The 21,783-nt window shown below is 36.1% G+C and overlaps 1 protein-coding gene across 1 annotated transcript in view; it reads right to left on the bottom strand.

The window, feature by feature from the left end:
- Window positions 1-487: 487 nt before the first annotated feature.
- CDH8 (cadherin 8) overlaps window positions 488-21,783 on the bottom strand; it is a 386,699-nt gene continuing 365,403 nt past the window's right edge. Inside the window, exons 11-12 of the mRNA XM_027119709.1 lie at window positions 2,685-2,936; window positions 488-1,254 (exon numbers count right to left, since the gene is read on the bottom strand). Coding sequence (XP_026975510.1) covers window positions 761-1,254; window positions 2,685-2,936 — 746 coding nt within the window. The 3' untranslated portion in view covers window positions 488-760. The remainder of the gene's footprint in view (window positions 1,255-2,684; window positions 2,937-21,783) is intronic.

Below are 21,783 nucleotides of genomic sequence, written 5' to 3'. Positions count from 1 at the left end.
TTATCTTTGTGTCCTTGTGGGAGAAGATGAACCGGGGGGGATGAGTAATCCTGCTTCCAGAGAACAAGCCTGTTTGAATGGGATTTCTCTCCTCCCACTATTGAGTTGGCAGTCCCCACCCTGGAATGGATTACAAGCATGTGAATATTTTAAGGCTCGACACAATATTTAAAGATGCTATTCAGTCTCTGATGAATGGGGCCAACAATTATGTACAAGGTGTGGTCACTGTACCGTATAATCTAGGAGGCCTCCCAAAGCTCCAGAAAGTCAGAGTGTACAGCAGACCAAGTATTGCTTTATCATTTGTGGCGGGATCCTTATTGGTGAAGGGGAAAAAACCATTTGCATTTATAAAAATCCTTGCAGAAGACACATAGCAGTAGCAAATTTCTTGCAGGTCCATTTTTCTAAGAAAGCACCTTTTTAAGTTTGATTTTTTCCTCTTTTTAAACCGTTTCTCTAAGGACGAGCCAGGATCCCAATCTCTGTGGTGGTCAGGTAAATATCAACTATCCAAAGACTTCTAGACACTCCACATACTTTAATTCACACTCCACAAGATTTATAACCTCCTAACATATACTTTTTTATTTTTATTATTACTTTTTTGGTTCAACATTAAAATGTAGTTGAGTTTATAGATGATTGGTGCTAAACTTGCCTCTAAAACAAATTGCCACATTGGTTGTATCTAAGGGGAGTGACCCTAGAATATTACAGAATGCTCAGTTCCCACTGATTCATTCCTAATCCACTGTCAAGTTTCTTTGTCACTTTCACCGACAGAGTAGAGTTCGCCCAGTCTCTTAAAGCGAGGACCCCAGTCACTGAGGTAGTCAAAATTCTGATCCGAGTCTGAGGTGGTGGACTCCAGGGAGCTGAGGGAGCCGGCCACAGACCCTCGGCCTTCATAGCCATAAATCTGAATGGAGTCGTACGGTGGGGCTGTGGGGTCGTTATCTGCCTCGTGTAGCCGCACATTTATAAATTCATCCACATCCACACCGCTCGGAACTGGAGCAAGCCCTTGCCTTGGCATAAATTGCAAATCTGGTTTAATATCTTTACGGGGTAAAAATCCATTAATTCCATCTGGGTTTTGTAAAGTTGCAATGTCAAAAGCCTCCGTGTCTTCTTCCCCTCCTCCTTCGTCATCGTAGCGAATGATGTTTTCTCGCACATCTTCATCATCTTTGATAATTAAAGGCTCGTTTTTATGTCGCCGCAGAGTTACAAACAGCACCACGATGACTACAGGAAAAACACAAAATAGCGATTAGCCAGACTCAGGTATAATTTCACAAGCAACGCATCGTGTATGTTAAGAGAGAGGGGCGCTATTTAAAAACTTACTGAGCACGTACCTTTCATGCATTCACTTGGGAATTAAGTGAAATACCTTTCTGAAGTATGAGCAGTGAATTTTGAGTGAATTCTATTCCAGGTTGCTTCTGTTTATTAAATGGTGATGAAGAAGCTGGGTTAAAAGCACAAGTTTGCATTTGTTTATGGTGAAAGCTACATTTAATACCGTTAGGAGCTCTAGAGTGAACGGCCCAAAAAGGGAAACAGCACCGATAGCATAACTAACTTGCTGTGTGTCTTGGGCAGTTCGTTCAATACTTTTTGGCTCCATGACCCCTCTTCTATAAAGAAAAAGGAGCTGAACAGATCATATTCAGTACATTTTGTGTTTTTTTTAAATCAGTCCTTCAAGACTCTTTCCAATAAAATAATGTCCATTCACAGATGAAATGATATATTAAGGTGAATGTCAACTTTGCATGGGCAACTTCTTCTCTTGTATGAAAGCTAGCACTCCACTATCTGGTAAGGTAGGACTACGGGTCGGGGAAGGGAGGGGAACACATAAAAAACTAGCCAGATCAGCCACACCACACTTGGGCTAATGACATTAAAAAAATGTGACAGGAAACGGTGATCAACTCAGGGTACTGGGTGAACAGAACAGATGTAACCAGGAAGGTAAAAACTGACATAACCTTCATCTAAGGGCAGGATAAGATATAACTTTCCTTTTGTGTGTCTTCCTACTGTCTAATCTCATTTTTATAATTGGATTTTTTAGTAGAAAAGTTACAAAAACGTTTTCTTATTTTGCAATCTTCATCTAAATTTGATTGTAGTATCAAGAAAAATATCTGAGAAACAATGCAGTTTTGAAGAAAATGTATTTTTTGTTTGGGTTTTTTTTTGTTTGTTTGTTTTTGTCTTACCAAATTTTGTGATTGGATGGACTCAGTAACCCAATCTATACATTGTTTAGATAAAAGAGTATTTTGGACATATATGTGCCCCCAATGAAGTAAACTGGTGTGTATCAGAAGATCTGGAGGCCTTCTAATGTAATAGTTGCTGTTGTAACCACATAAAGGTCCATCCCCACTTCCACCACCATTATGCTTAGTCTTTTCACCAGTGATGGGATTAAAAAAGGCACTGAATAGTTCTCTCCAATTGAATATTTACTACTACAATTCTTTTTTTTTTTTCCCTTCTCTTAGTGACCTCAAAGCTTGGAGAAGTATATACAAAGGAATTTTTCTTCCAAAGAATGCTAATTAGGGTTTTCTAGGCTGGGTTAGGGTTTTCTGTCCTTCTTTACAGTCATTTATGAACCAGAAAAATGGTGACCATTCGGCTATGAAGAAAATACATACCTAGCAGCAAAATGATGCATGCTAATATGGCAATTAAGGCGCCCATACTGAGTCCAATCGGAAGTACATAAGCTTCAACATTACAAGACTGGACAACACCATCACTGCTGCAGCCACAGACCCGGATGGTCAGGGTACTGGTGCTGCTCAGAGGAGGATTCCCGCTATCACTGATTATGATTGGTAAAAGATAGACTTCTTGCTTCTGGCGGTTGAATCCATTATGCTTTGCCAAAATGCTGAGGGAATTATCTGGAAAAAGTGAAAATTACAATAGTTTGCATCATTTCAAAACGGCTGCCCAAACAACACTTGTTTTTCTAGTTCATAAATCCTCTGCAAGCCTCAAGACAATCCCAACTCCACTGAACCACTCCAGCTCTCTCCCTCTCCCCTTTCCCACTTTCCCAGTTGGCATGGACCAAAACATCCACACCCTAACAGGTTCAGTAAGCTTGGTCTCAGGATAAACTAATTGTGTTTTACCACCACCTTGTAAATGCAAAAGATTTCTTTTACAAAAATGATCTTCAAGTGTCCTTTTAGAAGACACAGATTACCCCAAGTCCCCATAAATAAGTTGAATGTTCTCTCGTTTGTCCTGATAATGCAAACGTGACAGAATTTCATCACATTTGAAAGTCATGTTTGAAAAGCTTTGTGTTAAGAGTAGACTATATGACAGTATGGCATACAAAACAATGCATTTGACTCCCATAGGTACCTAAAAACACTTACTCATGCTCTAGAGCATTTTACACTAACACGTAACAAAAGTCCCATTTACTGCCAATTGGAGGAGATATGCCACATATTTTAAAATTCTGCAGAGAAGACCTCTAGTGGTTACACAAATAAGAATTAAGTGATGAAAAGTCATAGGAGCAGGTGGTCCATTTTTAATGTATTAATTAATCATATGGAAATGTATATTGGTTATCTGGAGCAACACTTAAGGACATTTAAGCAATACTTAATGGCATACTTCAGCTCGATATAGAACTGGCCAGTGAGAAGTGATTGGTCCCGTGGTAGCACTATTGTTCTCAAAATTTCACCCCCAAAATGAACTCTTTATTGTCATTCGTCCCTATCTAATGAACTATAGCTATATATGTGTGTATATATGTATATATAGATATATACATATACATATATATATATAAATTATTAATCTGTTTTCTCATTTTGATTAATGAAAGACATAGGTCTGTTCAACATGGGAACACTGATTATTTCACACTGATATTCCAGCCAAAAGCAAATAAACATAACTTTGGTTAATGTGTGCGGTACAATTTGGGCAAAATTATTATTTCAGTTGGGATTTTTTCAAATATTGGCAAGTTTGCAGACACCAGAACACTTGTCTACCTCGTTGTTGCATATTAAGGCAGGCATTCCAAACCACTGCTGTCCAGTTCCTGGTCATCAGTGTCCTACTGGTTTCCAGAATACACAAATACATGAATAGATATTCCACTCAAGTGATTTTAAGTAAATGTGTTAAATCTTCTGTACCATATAGTACTATACCAGAATTCAAAAAAAAGTGACATTCCCTAAAATAAATGTATAAATTATATTTGGTTTTGCTTTGTTTAAGATATATGTGGACCTACAATGCCTTGCTAGTAAGCAGTTAAAAAGAAAAAGAAAAAACTCTGAGTTAACAATTTTTTTTTTCTAAATTATTGCTGGTTGTGCCTCATTATTTAGTAATTTGAAGAGTGAAAAGAAGTCTCTAGTGGAAGTAAGCAGTGGTATTCCAAATGATCTAGTCATCTTTATTTCCATGACATAGAAGGAAATAGCACTAAGCTAAAAGCAGGAGAACACCATCTCAAAAAAGATACAGAATATATAGCTGTGTTACATTTCCAGAAAGTGTGTGACAAGACTGAATACAGTTAAAATTAGTACAAGGAACATTTGTGGGTGATTTCATATACCATAGTTCAAAACAGAAGATGGGAATTGTTCTTCAAGATGCAATTAATAAAATTACAACGAGGCTTTTGTCTTTCTGTGGTCAACATTATTTATATGAGAAACTATCTTTGCATATTCGCTCTTTAAAACGAACTATAATAATAATTTAGAAACTGCAGCAGAAGTATTACTCATTGAAGAACAAAACCATCTCCTTTATTACTTAGAAAAGCATTGATGGGTCTAAGACCAAACTCATACTCATTTTTTACTACTCCTGGTATCTGTACGTGTTGCTCCCTTTCTATATAAAGAAAATTACTGACTGAGTAAAGGGAGTCTATGAGTCATTTTTGCTAAAATTTACCTGCTACTTCCAGGCAAAGTCAATTCCCTATTTGCCTATTAATTTTTTACCATATTTTTGATTGGAACTTGCATTTATTAATTAATTAGTTATTTCATTAGGCCAAATTGAATTGTCATTATTTTAACACTAAAAAAAAATTGAATATTAGCAGACTTCAAATTCATGTATTTGAAATACATGTTTCTTTCAATCTACATGTTGCAAGTATCTTTAACAAAGTTCTAGTTTGTTTCTTTAAAACATATGATGCCTTTTCATTTTATTAAAATTTTAATCTCAATGTAGTCAATTTTATCCATCTCTTTAATGATTAGTCATTTAGCCTTATTTTTTAAATTATTAATTATATAAAAATTAGTTCTCATAATTTTACCTTTCACATTTAAACAATTGTATGGAATTGGTTTTTTCTGTACTGATTATTGATTTTCCCAAGGTTAATTATAGAATAACTTATCCCTTACCCACTGATCTTCAATTCTCAGTCACAAATCAATTTTTTTTTGCATCTTCATCCTTTTAGGCTCTCTATCATGTTCCAATGCTCTGTTTTTCTAATCCTGCATCAATACCATGCTTTTTATGTATGAAAAATTTGTAATAAATCTCGATGTTTGTTAGGGTATTTTCCCCTGTCGTGTTCTTCTTTAGGAATATTTCAGCTATACTTGTTCATTTGCTAATCTCTGACAAATATAGAAGAGATTATCAAGTTCCGTGAAAATTCCTATAAGAGTTTTAGTAGAAATTATATTAAGATATAAATAAATTGAGAGAACTGACAGCTTTATTCTGTTTAGTCTTCTATACCAATATCGTGGTTTCTTTATTTTCTTTAATATATGTTAAAATGTTTTTATTTTAGCTACAAGAGATTTTCACATATTTTTTACACTTATTATTAGTACCGCATGTACTTTGTTTCTTTCGTAAATATTACCTTTTTAAAATTATATTTTCATCTCATTGTTCACCTGATTGTTTTATGCATTGATTTTAATTCTAGTAAACTTCGAAACCTTTTTTTTTACTTATAAAAATATATCTCAACACAGAGATATGTGTGAGGAGCATGATAATATGAGGAACTCCACAGAATTGCTCCCCAGTGGAACTGGGGAGAATTATAAAATAACATTTAAAAAAATGAGTGTCTCTGGAAATAGTCCTGGAGACAAGCAGCAAATGCAGAAATGTTTATTCAAGAAAATCTATTAGAGTCTGGTAGGAACCTAGTTCCTTCATCCGTTCTCTCAGCTCTGCGAGATGGAAACTCCACTCCAAACGGGTTCAGCCAAGAACACAGGGCTCCCCCACCCCCACCCCACCCCACCCCCAGCTAGCAGTTGGAGGGCAAGGTGTTGCCAGTTCTCACCCTGCTCCTAGCTACCTATTGATCAACTGAATTCTGAATTGGTATGGCCAAGAAGAGGGGCTCCTTTCTTCTTCACAGCCTATACTTGTGCAGCAGAGGCTCTACCTTGGCAAGGCTTCACAGGGAATACAGGGCCGCAATTGTGCTTGCCCTGGATTGTAAAGCAGTGGTTTCACACTGGGAGAGCCAAGCCCAAAAGACTTGAGGCTACTGTTCCCTTGCATCAAGTGCCCGGCTCCTACAGTAGAGGCGTCACTCTGAGAAACCCAGCATAGTCTCCAATTCAGCTCCAAAGCCAATGGCTCAAAGTTTTGCCTCAGTGGAGAAGCAAAGAACCCAGGAAAGAGAGGCAGAGGAGGCTGCCAGGTTCAAAACAAATCTGAAACACTTGCCAAGGGAAATACCCTTTTGAAGGAGCCCAAATTGGGTTGGATTAGTCTGTAGAACAATTTAGGGCCCCAAATTAAAACAATACAGAAATCATCTGGCAATCAGTGGAGTTTAACAACTTGGGTGTAGTCAGGGAAAGAGACAGTAAACCCCTCCAAAACCACTGCCATTCGAGGGTGACTGTGGGCATACCCAAGACTGGGATCCCCTGAAGTGAAACATTAGAGGCTTAACACTGCAGAGGGGAAGTAGACTTTACTAAAGTAATCTAGCCGATCATTAAACAAATAAACAAAGAAATTACAGTAACAGGCCTTCAGTGAAAAGTCAATATCAGATTTGCTATAATATATTCTCTAAAAATGTCCAGTCTTCAACAAAAGATTACAGGATATACAAAGAAATAAGAAAGCACGACCCATAAACTAGAGCAAAACAAAACAAAACAAAAAAGCAGGCAAAAGAAACTGTCCATGAGAGCAAACAGATATCAGATTAACCAAAGACTTCTAAGGAGCCATTGTAAACGTGTTCAGTGAACTACAGTAACCCTTTAAAGAAGGAAATGAAGGAGTGATAACAATGTCATATCATAGAGAATATCAAAAAAAGAACATAATGGAAGATGTGGAGTTGAAAAGTACAATAACTAAAATGATAAATTACAAACTCTAAATTTGAATTGGCAAAAGAAAGCATTAGTGAACTTGGAGCTGGATCAATAGAAAATATGCCAGCTGAAGAAGAATATAGAGAAAAAAGAAAGAAGAAAAATGAAGAGAACCTCAGAAAAATGTGGGACATCATTAAGTGCACAAATATACCTGAAATGAAAATACTAGGAGACAAAGAAAAGAAAAGAAAAAATATGGCTGAAAACTTCAAAATTTTTTGGAAACATTAGTCTCCACATTCAGAAAGCTCAACAACCATTAAGAACGTAAACACAAAGAGATTCACAAAGAGACAGAAAAAAAAAATGCTGAAAGCAAGAGAAAATTGACTCATCACTTCCAAGGGAACCCCAATAAGATGAACAACTAAATCTTTATAGAAATAATGGTCACCAGAAGGAAGAGGGCTATCACATTCAGAATGCTCAAAGCAAAAACTTTCAACCAAGGATCACATATTCAGCAAAGCTATCTTTAAAAAAAATGAAATAGAGACAGTCCCAGATTACAAAAAAACTGAGGGCATTTGTCACCAGCAGACACGTCTTAAAAGAAACAGGAAAGGAAGTTCTTCAGACTGAAAAGCAAATATCCCCAGATGGTAATTCAACTCCACATTAAAAACAAAGAGCATCTGGGGCTTCCCTGGTGGCGCAGTGGTTGAGAGTCCGCCTGCCGATGCAGGGGACGCCGGTTCGTGCCCCGGTCCGGGAAGATCCCACATGCCGCGGAGCGGCTGGGTCCGTGAGCCATGGCCGCTGAGCCTGTGCGTCCGGAGCCTGTGCTCCGCAACGGGAGAGGCCACAGCAGAGAGAGGCCCACGTACCGCAAAAAAAAAACAAAAAAAAAAAAAACAAAGAGCATCAGGAAAAGTAATTATGTAGTTATCAAAGACAGTATTAATGCATAGTTTTTTTCTTTTCTTAACTTTTAAAAAGCAATTGTATAACACAATGCATACGTAATATATTATTGAGGATATAATAACTAGAAATTCAAAAGTAATGGTTTGGTATTCCAGTATTCTCCTTTCAGTAATGGATAAGAAAACTAGTCAGAAATAAATAGGGCAATAGACGATTTGAACAACAGTATAAACCAAGTATACCTAACATATTTATACAACACTCTACCCAAATAGCAGAATAAATATTCTTCTCAAGTACACATGGAACATTCTGCAATGTATACTATAGGCTAGGCATAAACTAAATAATACAAAGTATTAATAATACAAAGTACATTCTCTGACAGTAATAGAATGAAATTAGATATCAATAATGTAAAAAAATTTGGGAAACTCATAAATATGTGGAAATTAAACAATGCATTCCTCAATAACCAATGATTCAATGAAGAAATCAAAAGGAAATTTTGAAAATGTGAGACAATGTAAGTGAAAATGCAGTCAATCATAAAGTAATGGATGCAGCTATAGCAGTGCTTAGAGAGATATTATAGCTTTAAATGCCTATATTAATTTGTTTTTTCATCTTAACTATACTAACAAGAACCCCACATACAATTTTGAGTATAAGGAGTTATGGTAGACACCTGTACCTTGTTCTTGATATTAAAAAAGAGAAAATAGCTTTTGACTTTGAATATTAAGATGATTGATGGTGTTTATTTGAAGACACTTTTTGTAAAAGTGCACTCTCATTTCTTTCTTTTTAATTTTTTCTTTTATTTGTTTTACAATGATGCAAAGGGAAAAGGCAGTCATATCAAGGATAGTAACTTAGCTGTTCACTACCTCTAAACTTGGCTTCAATTGTATTATTGTGTTACTTAAAAATCTTCTTTCCAGTCCTTCATACGTGCATGCATTTCCATTTTATATCATCTTGTTTTCTCTACAACCTAACCTGTTCTGTCCTTATGGCTTCTTCCCTTACTTATTATATTTAGTGCATTTATTTATTTTTCTTTTTGAGCATACCCAATATAAGAGGATACTTGATAATGATTTACTAGAGAAAACACAGACATTTTCTAAAACTGAAAAATATATGAAACAAAAAGAGGAAATGACCATTGATTTTTTTAAAAAAATTAAATCTTTTGAAGTTGAGTATATAATGACAGAATTTGACAAAAGATAGAAAGATATTGTGCCAAGATCTATTTAAGAAGAGAATGGACCAAAAGCATTGGGCATTCTCTAGGGTGGACGAATATCCAGGTGGATAGACTAATGTCCATGGATATGCTACCCATATAGTGCAGTTGAGTTGCACTGAGATAGGAACATATCATAACCTTATCACCTAGTTCTCTGATATTCTCAGTAGGTGAAATATTTAAATGTTTGTATTCCCTATTATTTTTCTCAGTTACGGATTTTCCTGTTTTCTCATCCTCCTGGAATGTTTTGCTTATGAGCCTTGCAACAAAGAGGATGAATGACTCTATTTTAAAAACCTTGCTTCATACTCCACACCCATTTGTTTCTGTTTAGGACCAACTGTTGAAGGAAAGATCGTGAAGGGGAGTTAAAGTGGACAAATAGCACCAGGCATACTTCAAATGACGATATTCCTAAAGTAGTGGTTTGTTGCATTCCTTACTCCTTGTCTGAGTAATACAAGGTATATATCAAATAAATAGTAAAGAAAGGACCAGGTAAATAGTAGGTGCATAGGCTTGCTTGCTTTCAGATAGCACATTACAGTTATGCCATTATGCATGAAATTTCTCTCAGCTTCTGACAACAGATTAATTTTGAATAAAAATAGTTACTTGTATTCTTAGTTTTGTCGTTTTGTTATTCCAGAGCATTTGTTGTAATTTTACTGGAAATTGCTAGAGGCTGTTAACAAAGGCAGCCATTTTAAAATTAAGTGCTTAGAATTTTTATGCAACAGTTTTGACATTATAGATAATATTAAGACAAATAGATAATATTCAATAAAATGTGTGCATTATCTCACTAAACTCTAAGCCCCTTGAGGGAGACTAGCCTTAGTCACAGCTCTAGTCTCAGTCTCCAGCACAAGACTTGGCGCAGAACAACATTAGTTGTTGACAATTAGTTGTTGACATTAGTTGTTGACTAATGACAACATTTAGTCACATCGTTTAACCTACTTTTATTTGGTCTTGCCACTCTTCTTTCTCTCTTTGTTCCAGCCCTCCTGGTCTTTTCTGAGTTAAGGATTTTCGGTCCTCAGGGCTTTCATATTTGCTCTTTTTTCTGTCTCATAATCTCTCTATCCCTCCTCAGCCCTAATTTGAATTATTAAAATTTATGCATTCTTTATGTCTGTGCTTAAATATCACTCCTTTGGGAAAATTTTCTTTTACTAGTTGTCCCCAATCTCCTCAGATAAATTAGTTATGTAATCTTCTAAAAACCTTTTTATTTTCATCAGAACACTTACCACAAAGAAATGATATCGTAATGGGGATATCATAGACCCTGGGGATACAGAAATAAACTAGGGAACTTCCAAGTAACAAATAACCAATTTATGATGCATAATGAATACTCAGCAAATATTTGCTGAATAAATGAAGAAGTAATCATTAGCCATATTTTGTGGGGCTCATATTTATTTCCGTTCATGTTATTTTGTCACAGGGGGTTATATGTAGTTCAAAATAAGTCAGTGAGAAGAATCAATTTCAGGCTGTTGGAAAGCATATATAGCCAGGGTCTTATATGGAATTTTAAAAGAAATATTGATGGTTTCCAAGTCTTTCCCTGGACATGCCTCATATCACGTAACATGAGCAATAAATTGAGATTGCTTATATTTAACTAGAGAAGGCTCAGAGGGGAAGAAAAATTGCTCTAAAATATCTTAAATACCATCATTTAAAGAGGTGCACATCAGAATTCTACTGAGGAGTCTAGGAGAAATTTCCTCTTTGATTCTATTTTTTTTTTTTTTTTTTTTTTTGGTACACGGGCCTCTCACTGTTGTGGCCTCTCCCGTTGCGGAGCACAGGCTCTGGACGTGCAGGCTCAGCGGCCATGGCTCACGGGCCCAGCCGCTCCACGGCATGTGGGATCTTCCCGGACCAGGGCACGAACCCGTGTCCCCTGCATTGGCAGGCGGACTCTCAACCACTGTGCCACCAGTGCAGCCCTCCTCTTTGATTCTTGATATTCAGCCTTTGAATGATTTGGAATTGGAAATCAAAGGATATTTTCTCATAGAACATTAATATCCTTATAAGAAAAGTTTCCTTTAGCAAATAAGTCAGTAAGTGTTTATTATAGACTGAAAGTTTGTGTAGCCCAATAATTCATATGTTGAAACCCTAACCCCCCCCCACACACACACCCCCAGTGTGGCTATATTTGGTGATGGAGCTTCTAAGGAAGTAATTAAGGTTAAGGAAGTTTGTAAGGGTGGGGCCCTGATACTATAGAATTGGTGTCTATAGAATATAGAGACACCAGAGAGCTCTCTCTTTCTCTACCTGTGGGCAAACAAAGATGAGGTCTTATGGAGCACACCTATAAGCAGCCAAAAGAAGAGGGTTCAGGATGAAACACATCTTGCCCACCCTTTGATCTTGGATTTCCTCACCTCTGGGACTGTAAGAAATAGAATTGTGTTGTTGAAGCCACCAGTCTGAAATATTTTGTTATAGCAGCCTCAGCACACTAGATAGTGCTATTGTCACTTATTAATTCTATATGCATACTCCATGAAAAACTAAAAAGTCTATCTGAAGAGATAGGTGGTGCCTACCTGGATAATTCTTCAACTCTCTTTGTGTAATTTTCCCCACAGTCCTAAGTTCCTTCCTTCCTTCCTTCTTTCCTTCCTTCCTTCCTTCCTTCTCTTTATTTTCTTTGGCCATTATTTTTGCTGTTATTATTTACATATCCCATGTTCTTTCCCCATTGTCTATTTTTTTTTCCAGATAAAAGAAAGCAGGCAAATCTAAATTCTCTGTTTGTTTCAGTGTAGTTCATCTGTTGTTGTTGCCCTGCTGCAGAAAGTTGACTTTGGTCTAGGTCCCATTTATTTGAAATCATGGAGTTATGGCTTTTGTTTATCCTGTTACATGCAAGCAAAAGCAACAAGGAGCCAGAGTTAATCAAGGCACTTGCCAGACAAATGTTTATGACAAAGGAATAGATGAAAAGAAGATCAGTAGATATTATGCCTTTTTGAGAAATGTCTCCTGTCATTTGACTTGCAAATTTACTTCAAATTTTCTTGGTCAAATCAAATGGAATGAAAATGGCAAGAAGGCCAAAACCAAGGGAAAATGATACTCTGTTCAGTAGGTAAGGACAAGAGATTTAATTAAGTTCTTATCATTGTGTTGTGTCTGTTACTTCTAAAACCCTAGCAAGGCAATAAAGATACAAATCCATGGATTTCAGCATACTAGATAATATGCATATATAATATCTAATATCTAGGAACATGAAGCAAAGATCATAACATCTACACTTCATTCATGTATTTTTACTCTAAACACTAAGTCTTGTTGGAAACAATCAGGCTATAATGAATTAATAAAAATTAAGACTATGAAGCCAGTCTCCTCCAGTACCATTATAATTTCCTACATAATTCATTGAAAGTATACCAACATACTAAGTTTGCAACATGCAACTGGATATTCTGAGTCACCTAATTAGACCATTTGTCATTCTTTTCCCTTTTTTTTCCTCATTAGATAGTGCACCATGCCACCTGATGTCAGTAATCTCAATATTTATATGAATGTTGACTCATTACCAAATCTCCTAATATTTAATAATAAAGTATGTATATCTAGCCATAAATGTTGACCAAGGTTTACTTTGGCTTTAGAAAAACTGTCACTGTGAATTCTTTTAGAAGTTCCTAGACTAATACCAAAGTTAATGTTTAGTCAACATTTTACAGTTACATATAGAATAAATTAGTGCCTTTTTAACAGAAAAAAAGCTTATTCCACTATAACCATGCAGCACTACAATTCTATAAATATATGAAAGATTGACATTTTGCAGAGGAAATGTACAGAGAGTGGGCTATGCTTTTCACTTGACAAAAGTTAGGACTCATTAAAGTAATCTATGAAATTTAAGCATCTTCTAGAATTCTTTAAGAATCTACATATACTGTTCTTAAATGGCTAATATAAGAGGAAATTTTTTCTTAGATCTTATGAAGATGGTGTTCAATGTAGTGGTCTGAATGGTGACTTCCAAAGAGACATGTATATGTCCTTTTCCTTGGAACCTATGAATGTTACCTTACTTGGAAAAGGGTCTTTGCAGATGTAATCAAATTAAAAATCTTGAGATGAAGAGTTCATCTGGGATTACCTGGTGGGTCCTAAATCCAGTAACATGTATCTTTAAAAGAAAGTCCAATAACATGTGTCCTTATAAGAATAAGTCAGAGAGAGATTTAACACAGAGAAGAAGGAGAGAGAATGTGACCACAAAGGCAGACATTGACATGATGTGGCCCCAGCTATGGAATGCCTACAGCCAAAAGAAGCTGCAGGAGACGAAGAATGAATTCTCCTCTATGGTTTCTAAGAGGGAGTGTGGTCCTGCCAGTACCCTGATGTCAGAGTTCTGGCCTCTAGACTGTGAGAATACATTTCCGTTGTTTTAAGCTTCCCTGTTTGTGGTTATTTGTTATGGAAGCCCTAGGAAATTAATACAGTCAATAAATCTGATTAAATATTATTTACAGAAGCAAGGTAGGCATTCTTATGGCCATTTTACTTATGAGAAACAGGTTTTTTTGACTGATAAAAGGTTTCTCAGCTGACAGTTAAGAATTACTAGCAAGTCCAATGTATTTCTACACTTTCTCTGTCATCTTAGCAAAAGTCACCTCAGGAAGCAAGGAGAAATGGGCTCTAAGAAGGTTATATTAAACCTCAAGGTTAAGATAAAAAAGGGAAAGTGTGTGGAGGAGGTTTTTCCACACCATGACACCTTTATCAGAGACAAGGTAAAAACTAAGTAGTCGAGGCCACTGGTAGGCAGAAATATAGTATTGTAGAGGCATCAAAAGGTATTCAGGGCAACACTCTATCAATCTAAATCCCGTATCTTGAGACTCAATATAACATAGTATAGCACAGCATAGCATAACCTTGAATTAATTATCAAGAAATAAGCATTTTCGGTGCCAGAGAGGAATGCAAGTATCTCAAAGTCCAAGTTCCATGCTAGACATAATCACACTGCCCAAAGTCTTCTGAGTTTGATGATTTTTCTCCTGCACTTAATTTGCATGCTTGATCTTACTCAAAATGTTCCATGTACGTTCTGTAGATCCCTTAGAACTCAGAGGAAAGGCAGATTTATCTCACTCCAGGCACCAGCGGATGAGAGATGAAGATTAACATTACCTTCATTTTATCTGAGAAATGCCTGCATTAACTAACTCACAAAAGTGAAAACTATACCAAGACCCAATTTCTATTTTGTTTGAATGGAAATTTTAAAGTTTTTATAAATATCAACAGATCTGGAAAATAATATTTCTTATCTACTTGGATTTACACAGAACTGAAAAATGCATTAACATTTTTTAAGTGTACAGCTACTTAGGGGAAAAAATACAAAAACAAAACAGAGAAATACCAAGGTCTTTAGTGGAGTTGTAAACATTTCAGAAATTAACCTAATAGTGGTTAAAAATCCAGACATTGGAAAGCTAGCATTGTCAGGAGAATGACTTTTCTACCACATCTCTATTGATTGAATAGATACATCTAAATATTTAAGAAACTGGGAGTCAGAGATTAATTCATTTGCACTGGAGCTGATAAGTTTTTGCCCATTAACACACTTGTTATATAGCGTAGTTGGACCAGGAAGTGAGACGATTTTAAAACAGCAGTTAAAGTGAAGCATACATTGTGTATAAGATATGGAAATCATTAAATATAGTGAATAGAGAGCTGAGGATATAAAAGAAAGGAAGTACCTAAAGTAGTTTGTATTCTAAATAACCTGCTTTGATTTGAAGGAGGTTAAGTATCCCTGGAAATCATCACTTTGGTAGACATCATCATCTTCCTGAAGATTTTTAAATTTGCACATATGAAACTAAGCCCTAAGTGTCTTTAGATCTTAGTTTCATATGTGCAAATGGTTTCTTAGTTTCTTAAGAAACTAAGTGAAAGCCACCAAAAATTGTACAAATTCATTTTCCTTTGCCATCACCCATGCCTCCATCTTAATGTCTTTCAAATCCACACTGACACGTTCAGTTAATTCTCTCAGTTATTCAGTTCCTCCTGTCTCCAAGACATCACTGTCAGAGGAAAGTCTTCTTTGGCACATATTTACCCAGCATGCTGCCATACAGTCAGGTGTGGTGGTTTTCTGCCTCACCAACTGAAAGATCCTTGGATGCAGAGATTATGGCTTCTTTAGTGAATGCATCCTATTGACTATCATATGTGTCACCGTATAGCAATCTTTATGGTAAGATTTTAATTAATCCTTATTGAATGAACAAATGGATGACTTTTTAAAATGGTTACTGATCTCAAGGAACTTCTGACTCAGAAGGGGAGAGAAAATAACATATAACTAGCCAAAATGTGAGTCAGCTGATAGTCATTCTCTAGTTGTGAGCCCTGTCCTTTGGTCTCTGCTCCTATACCTCGTGGTCCACTATGCCATTTGTACCTTGATTTAAATTTCTATTATCATAGATACAAATGAGGGATGCTTTAAGGAAAGAGTGGCATGTGGGCTGGGTTTAGAGGAAAGGGCTGGTTTGTTAAGCTGGGGAAGTGCAAAGAACGGCATCCCTTCTTGTCCCTATAATTCTCATTTTTCTGTTCCATAACATTCTGTCCTCATCATTTTTTTCTAACCTCTTTATGATCTGTTTGAATCTGATTCACTTACCTGATTTCAAATACCAGACAATATTTTTCTAAAATCTTAGCCCTATGTCCCCTCCAGTTACCTACTGGGTACATCCACCTGGATGGTCAGTGCCACAAATTCAGTCTTTCAGTAGTGGAACTAATAATATGTAATGCCTATTCTTCTCCATTTCTAAAAATCTCTTTCTTGATCCAATTTCTCGTATCATCTTTCTGGTTACATGATTTTATACATCTTTGCCCTTGTATCCAATAAGCTCACATCTTCGTTTTCAATGTAGGGAAGTTCTGTCATCCTTTAGTAATCAGCTGAAATTTTACTCTTTCCTTTATGAAGGAGGCGATAGGAACAGACAGACTCCTAAGGATTTTGGAGTATCTAACTCAGAGACGTAATGGAGATTTGATTATAAAATGAGCATAAAGCAAATATGGTTTTAGTTAGTTTGTTGAATAAAATACATAATAGTCATCAGTGAATATAAGTCAACATGTAACAAGAGACTCAAAACGCAAAGCAGTACCTTGAGAAGTCCAAAATGTATCCAATGCTACAGAAATAGAATGCAGTGAGAGGATCTTACATCACTAATGATACATACATTATTACATTCATTTTAAAAATAAAGTGCCTATCATATACTAGGCTCTGATATATTTGGTCCATCTTGACACTCTAATTGTCAAGCCTGTTTAACGATCACCTGTGTCTGAGCAAATATTCGCACAAACAGAAGCCAGGTGAAAAATTCAGATACAAATATCTGTCTGAGCATATTAAAAATGCATATTCTTGGATTTTATTCTAAATTAACTGAATAAGAATTTCTGGGGCTAGGCCCTGGACATCTGCATTTCAAATAAATTTTGTTTGCATAAAAATCTTCTGGGATACCTGAGAGCCATTCTACTCTATTCTATTTCCTCCCTTAGGTGTTAGCAGTGGTTAATGGCTTGGCCCAAGCCCTCAGAGCCTCCACTGGGGAAGCTATTATGCTCTGGGTTTTGTAATCCAGCAGGGGTAGCAGCTAATAGCAATTTTCCGGCATAATTCCTTCTTTTCTGGTTTAGTGGTAAAATAGCTGCTAAAAAAGAAGGGAAATGATGCAACAAAATGTGGCATCCTACAGCGAGCTGCAGTCCAGTGTTTGTCCTTGAATCATTTTAAAGTTTAATATGTTATATTAAAACAGCTGGCTAAACATATATCTTTGGGCGGAAGTCTTAATATACAGTGAAGGCAAGAAGAAGGCAGTTATGTAGATAAAATTGTCATTCGAGCAGTGGTCACATTACCATTCCTCCCAGGTTACGGGGAATGGCACGTGCCTTTGAATCTTAAAATCCACATTCTTTACAGTCTTGGAAATAGTACTGTTTTGATCATTCAAAAATGACTTTACATTAAAGGTCAAACTGATTTGCTTGTCCTCAAATTCACCCACATATTAACAGGTTAAAATACAGATGGAGAGAGCAGAAATAAAGTGATCGAAGAAAAAAGATACCTGTGTAGGTCACCCTTGTGATTGAAATAGAAATCACATCAAACTCATTCAAACTCTTTTTATTGAAGATGTAATCTGATAAAACTTCCTATTGTTATACACTGTAGAGAAATCTGAATACATTTTGGCGTCATGCATGATTTCATTTTAATACTTTCTTTTAAAATAAAAGGAATTTTTTGATGAGTCTTTTAAAATATTCTCAAGATGGTATTTGATGTTCCAAGCTTACCAGCCCCCATTGACAATGAATGTGTGGTATCTTCTAGCAGTGGGCAGTGATATAAAGATCCCTACCATCAGATTCTCCGCATTTTGGAATTATAAGAGGTATGCTTAACAAATAAAGAGAAGTTTAAGGGAATTTGTTCCCTTTTCAACTTTGTAATTCCTGAAAAGTTTATATTAGGTGTAATTTCTTTAGGCTGTGTATTCAGAATGCTTCAGAATGTCATATTAGATAATGTTCGGGCTTTGGAATCATTCCTAATTGTGTTTGCACCCTAATTTCATTACTTACCTAGTTGCATTTTAAAATAATTTCCCCAAGGTCATAGCAGGTACTCTTATTGTGCCCAAATTACTAATTAAGGAAATGAGGGTCAGGAGGTCTTTGAGGGGTAAATGTGTTTTTTTATCTAAAGTATATTTTCAGGGTCTGAAGTGTGCAGTGTTTAATGAAACTTAAAACAATAGTCATTATTATTAATATATGTAAGATTATCAGTTACTTTAGCATTGAAATAAAGCAAAGCATTGCAATCTTTTAAGAATATTTGGATTTCATACTTTCCAATGAATTTCTACTTGAAAGCCTCAAAGATGAATACAAACTAAATTATAAAATAAAATATAAGGTAAAAAAATAAAATACATGTTAAAGAGTGAGACTCCACTTAAATTAAAAGAGTGTTTATTGTAGGTCAATTTTATGTCAATAAAGGATGATTTTTAAAATCACTTAATTTAAAACATCTGCCTTCCCCAGGCTTGGTTTTGCTTCAGGCTTGGAAGACAGCCCTCCAAAAGTAGGATATAAATTGTCTTCTGTCTCTATCCTTCTGCTTCCGCTTTCAGTCAGGTATCTGCTATACGTAATCCTGGCTTCCTTGTGAACTGTCCCGGAGAACACACGAATCGAAGAAAAGGGTATAATCTTGCATGGCTAATATAGCTATAATTTGTCGCTGATGCCTAAGAGTGAGATATAAAGTGCTAGTATTTTTTTTTAACATCTTTATTGGAATATAATTGCTTTACAATGTTGTGTTAGTTTCTGCTATACAACAAAGTGAATCAGCTACATGTATACATATATCCCCATATCCCCTCCCTCTTGCGTCTCTCTCCCACCCTCCCTATCCCACCCCTCTAGGTGGTCACAAGTACCAAGCTGATTTCCCTGTGCTATCCAGCTGCTACCTACTAGCCGTCTATTTCACATTTGGTAGTGTATATATGTACAGGCTGCTCTCTCACTTTGTCCCAGCTTACCCTTCCCCCTCCCCGTGTCCTCAAATCCATTCTCTATGTCTGCGTCTTTATTCCTGTCCTGCCCCTAGGTTCATCAGAACCATTTTTTTTTTAGATTCCATATATATGTGTTAGCATACGATATTCGTTATTCTCTTTCTGACTGACTTCACCTTGTATGACAGACTCTAGGTCCATCCACCTCACTACAAATAACTCAATTTCACTTCTTTTTATGGCTGAGTAATATTCCATTATGTATATTGCCACATCTTCTTTATCCATTCATCTGTCGATGGACACTTAGGTTGCTTCCATGTCCTGGCTACTGTAAATAGTGCTGCAATGAACATTGTGGTACATGTCTCTTTTTAAATCATGGTCTTCTATGGGGTATATGCCCAGTAGTAGGATTGCTGGGTTGTATGGTAGTTCTATTTTTAGTTTTTTAAGGAACCTCCATATAGTTTTCCATAGTGGCGGTATCAATTTACATTCCCACCAACAGTGCAAGAGTGTTCCCTTTTCTCCACACCCTCTCCAGCATTTACTGTTTGTAGATTTTTTGATGATGGCCATTCAGACCGGTATGAGGTGATACCTCATTGTGGTTTTGATTTGCTTTTCTCTAATGATTAGTAATGTTGAGCGTCCTTTCACGTGTTTGTAGATAATCTGTATACCTTCTTTAGAGAAATGTCTATTAAGGTCTTCCACCCATTTTTGGATTGGGTTGTTTGTTTTTTTGATATTGAGCTGCATGAGCTGCTTGTATATTTTGGAGATTAATCCTTTGTCTGTTGCTTCATTTGCAAATATTTTCTACCATTCTGAGGGTTGTCTTTTCGTCTTGTTTATGGTTTCCTTTGCTGTGCAAAAGCTTTTAAGTTTCATTAGTTCCCATTTGTTTATTTTTATTTCCATTTCTCTAGGAGGTGGGTCAAAAAGTATCTTGCTGTGATTTATGTCATAGAGTGTTCTGCCTGTGTTTTCCTCTAAGAGTTTTATAGTGTCTGGACTTACATTTAGGTCTTTAATCCATTTGGAGTTTATTTTTGTATATGGTGTTAGGAAGTGTTCTAATTTCATTCTTTTACATGTAGCTGTCCAGTTTTCCAGCACCACTTATTGAAGAGGCTGTCTTTTCTCTACTGTATATTCTTGCCTCCTTTATCAAAGATAAGGTGACTATATGTGCATGGGTTTATCTCTGGGCTTTCTATCCTGTTCCTTTGATCTATATTTCTGTTTTTGTGCCAGTACCATACAGTCTTGATTACTATAGCTTTGTAGTGTAGTCTGAAGCCAGGGAGCCTGATTCCTCCAGCTCTGTTTTTCTGTTTCAACATTACTTAGGTTATTCTGTTTCCATACGAATTGTGCAATTTTTTGTTCTAGTTCTGTGAAAAATGCCATTGGTAGTTTGATAGGGATTGCGTTGCATCTGTAGATTGCTTTGGGTAGAATAGTCATTTTCACAATGTTGATTCTTCCAATCCAAGAACATGGTATATCTCTCCATCTGTTTGTGTCATCTTTGTTTTCTTTCATCAGTGTCTTATAGTTTTCTGCATACAGATCTTTTGCCTACTTAGGTAGGTTTAATCCTAGGTGTTTTATTCTTTTTGTTGCAACGGTAAATGGGAGTGTTTCCTTAATTTCTCTTTCAGAATTTTCATTGTTAGTGTATAGGAATACAAGAGATTTCTGTGCATTAATTTTGTATCCTGCTACTTTACCAAATTCATTGATTAGCTCAAGTAGTTTTCTGGTAGCCTCTTTAGTATTCTCTATGTATAGTATCATGTCATCTGCAAACAGTGACAGTTTTACTTCTTTTACAATTGGGATTCTTTTATTTCTTTTTCTTCTCTGATGGCCGTGGGTAAAACTTCTAAAACTATGTTGAATAATAGTGTTGAGAGTGTGCAACCCTGTCTTATTCCTGATCTTAGAGGAAATGCTTTCAGATTTTCATCATTGAGAATGATGTTGGCTGTGGGTTTGTTATATATGGCCTTTATTATGTTGAGGTAGGTTCCCTCTATGCCTACTTTCTGGAGAGTTTTAATCATAAATGAGTGTCGAATTTTGTTGAAAGTTATTTCTGCATCTATTGAGATGATCATATGTTTTTTTTCCTTCAATTTGTTAATACGGTATATCACATTGATTTGTTTGTGTATATTGAAGAATCCTTACATTCCTGGGATAAACCCCACTTGATCATGGTGTATGATCCTTTCAGTGTGCTGTTGGATTCCGTTTGCTAGTATTTTGTTTAGGATTTTTGCATCTATGTTCATCAGTGATATTGGTCTGTAGTTTCTTTTTTTGTGACATCTTTGACTGGTTTTGGTATCAGGGTGATGGTAGCCTCACAGAATGAGTTTGTGAGTGTTCCTCCCTCTGCTGTATTTTAGAAGAGTTTGAGAATGATGAGTGTTAGCGCTTCTCTAAATGTTTGATAGAATTCGCCTGTGAATCCATCTGTTCCTGGGCTTTTGTTTGTTGGAAAATTTTTAATCACAGTTTCAATTACAGTGCT

The sequence above is a fragment of the Aethalodelphis obliquidens genome, unplaced genomic scaffold (assembly GCF_003676395.1).
Source record: "Aethalodelphis obliquidens isolate GAN/ISIS:26980383/991018 unplaced genomic scaffold, ASM367639v1 scaffold20, whole genome shotgun sequence".
NCBI lineage: Eukaryota > Metazoa > Chordata > Mammalia > Artiodactyla > Delphinidae > Aethalodelphis > Aethalodelphis obliquidens.
The sequence above is the reverse complement of the archived record's forward strand: the minus strand, read 5'-3'. Positions and strand labels throughout refer to the sequence as shown.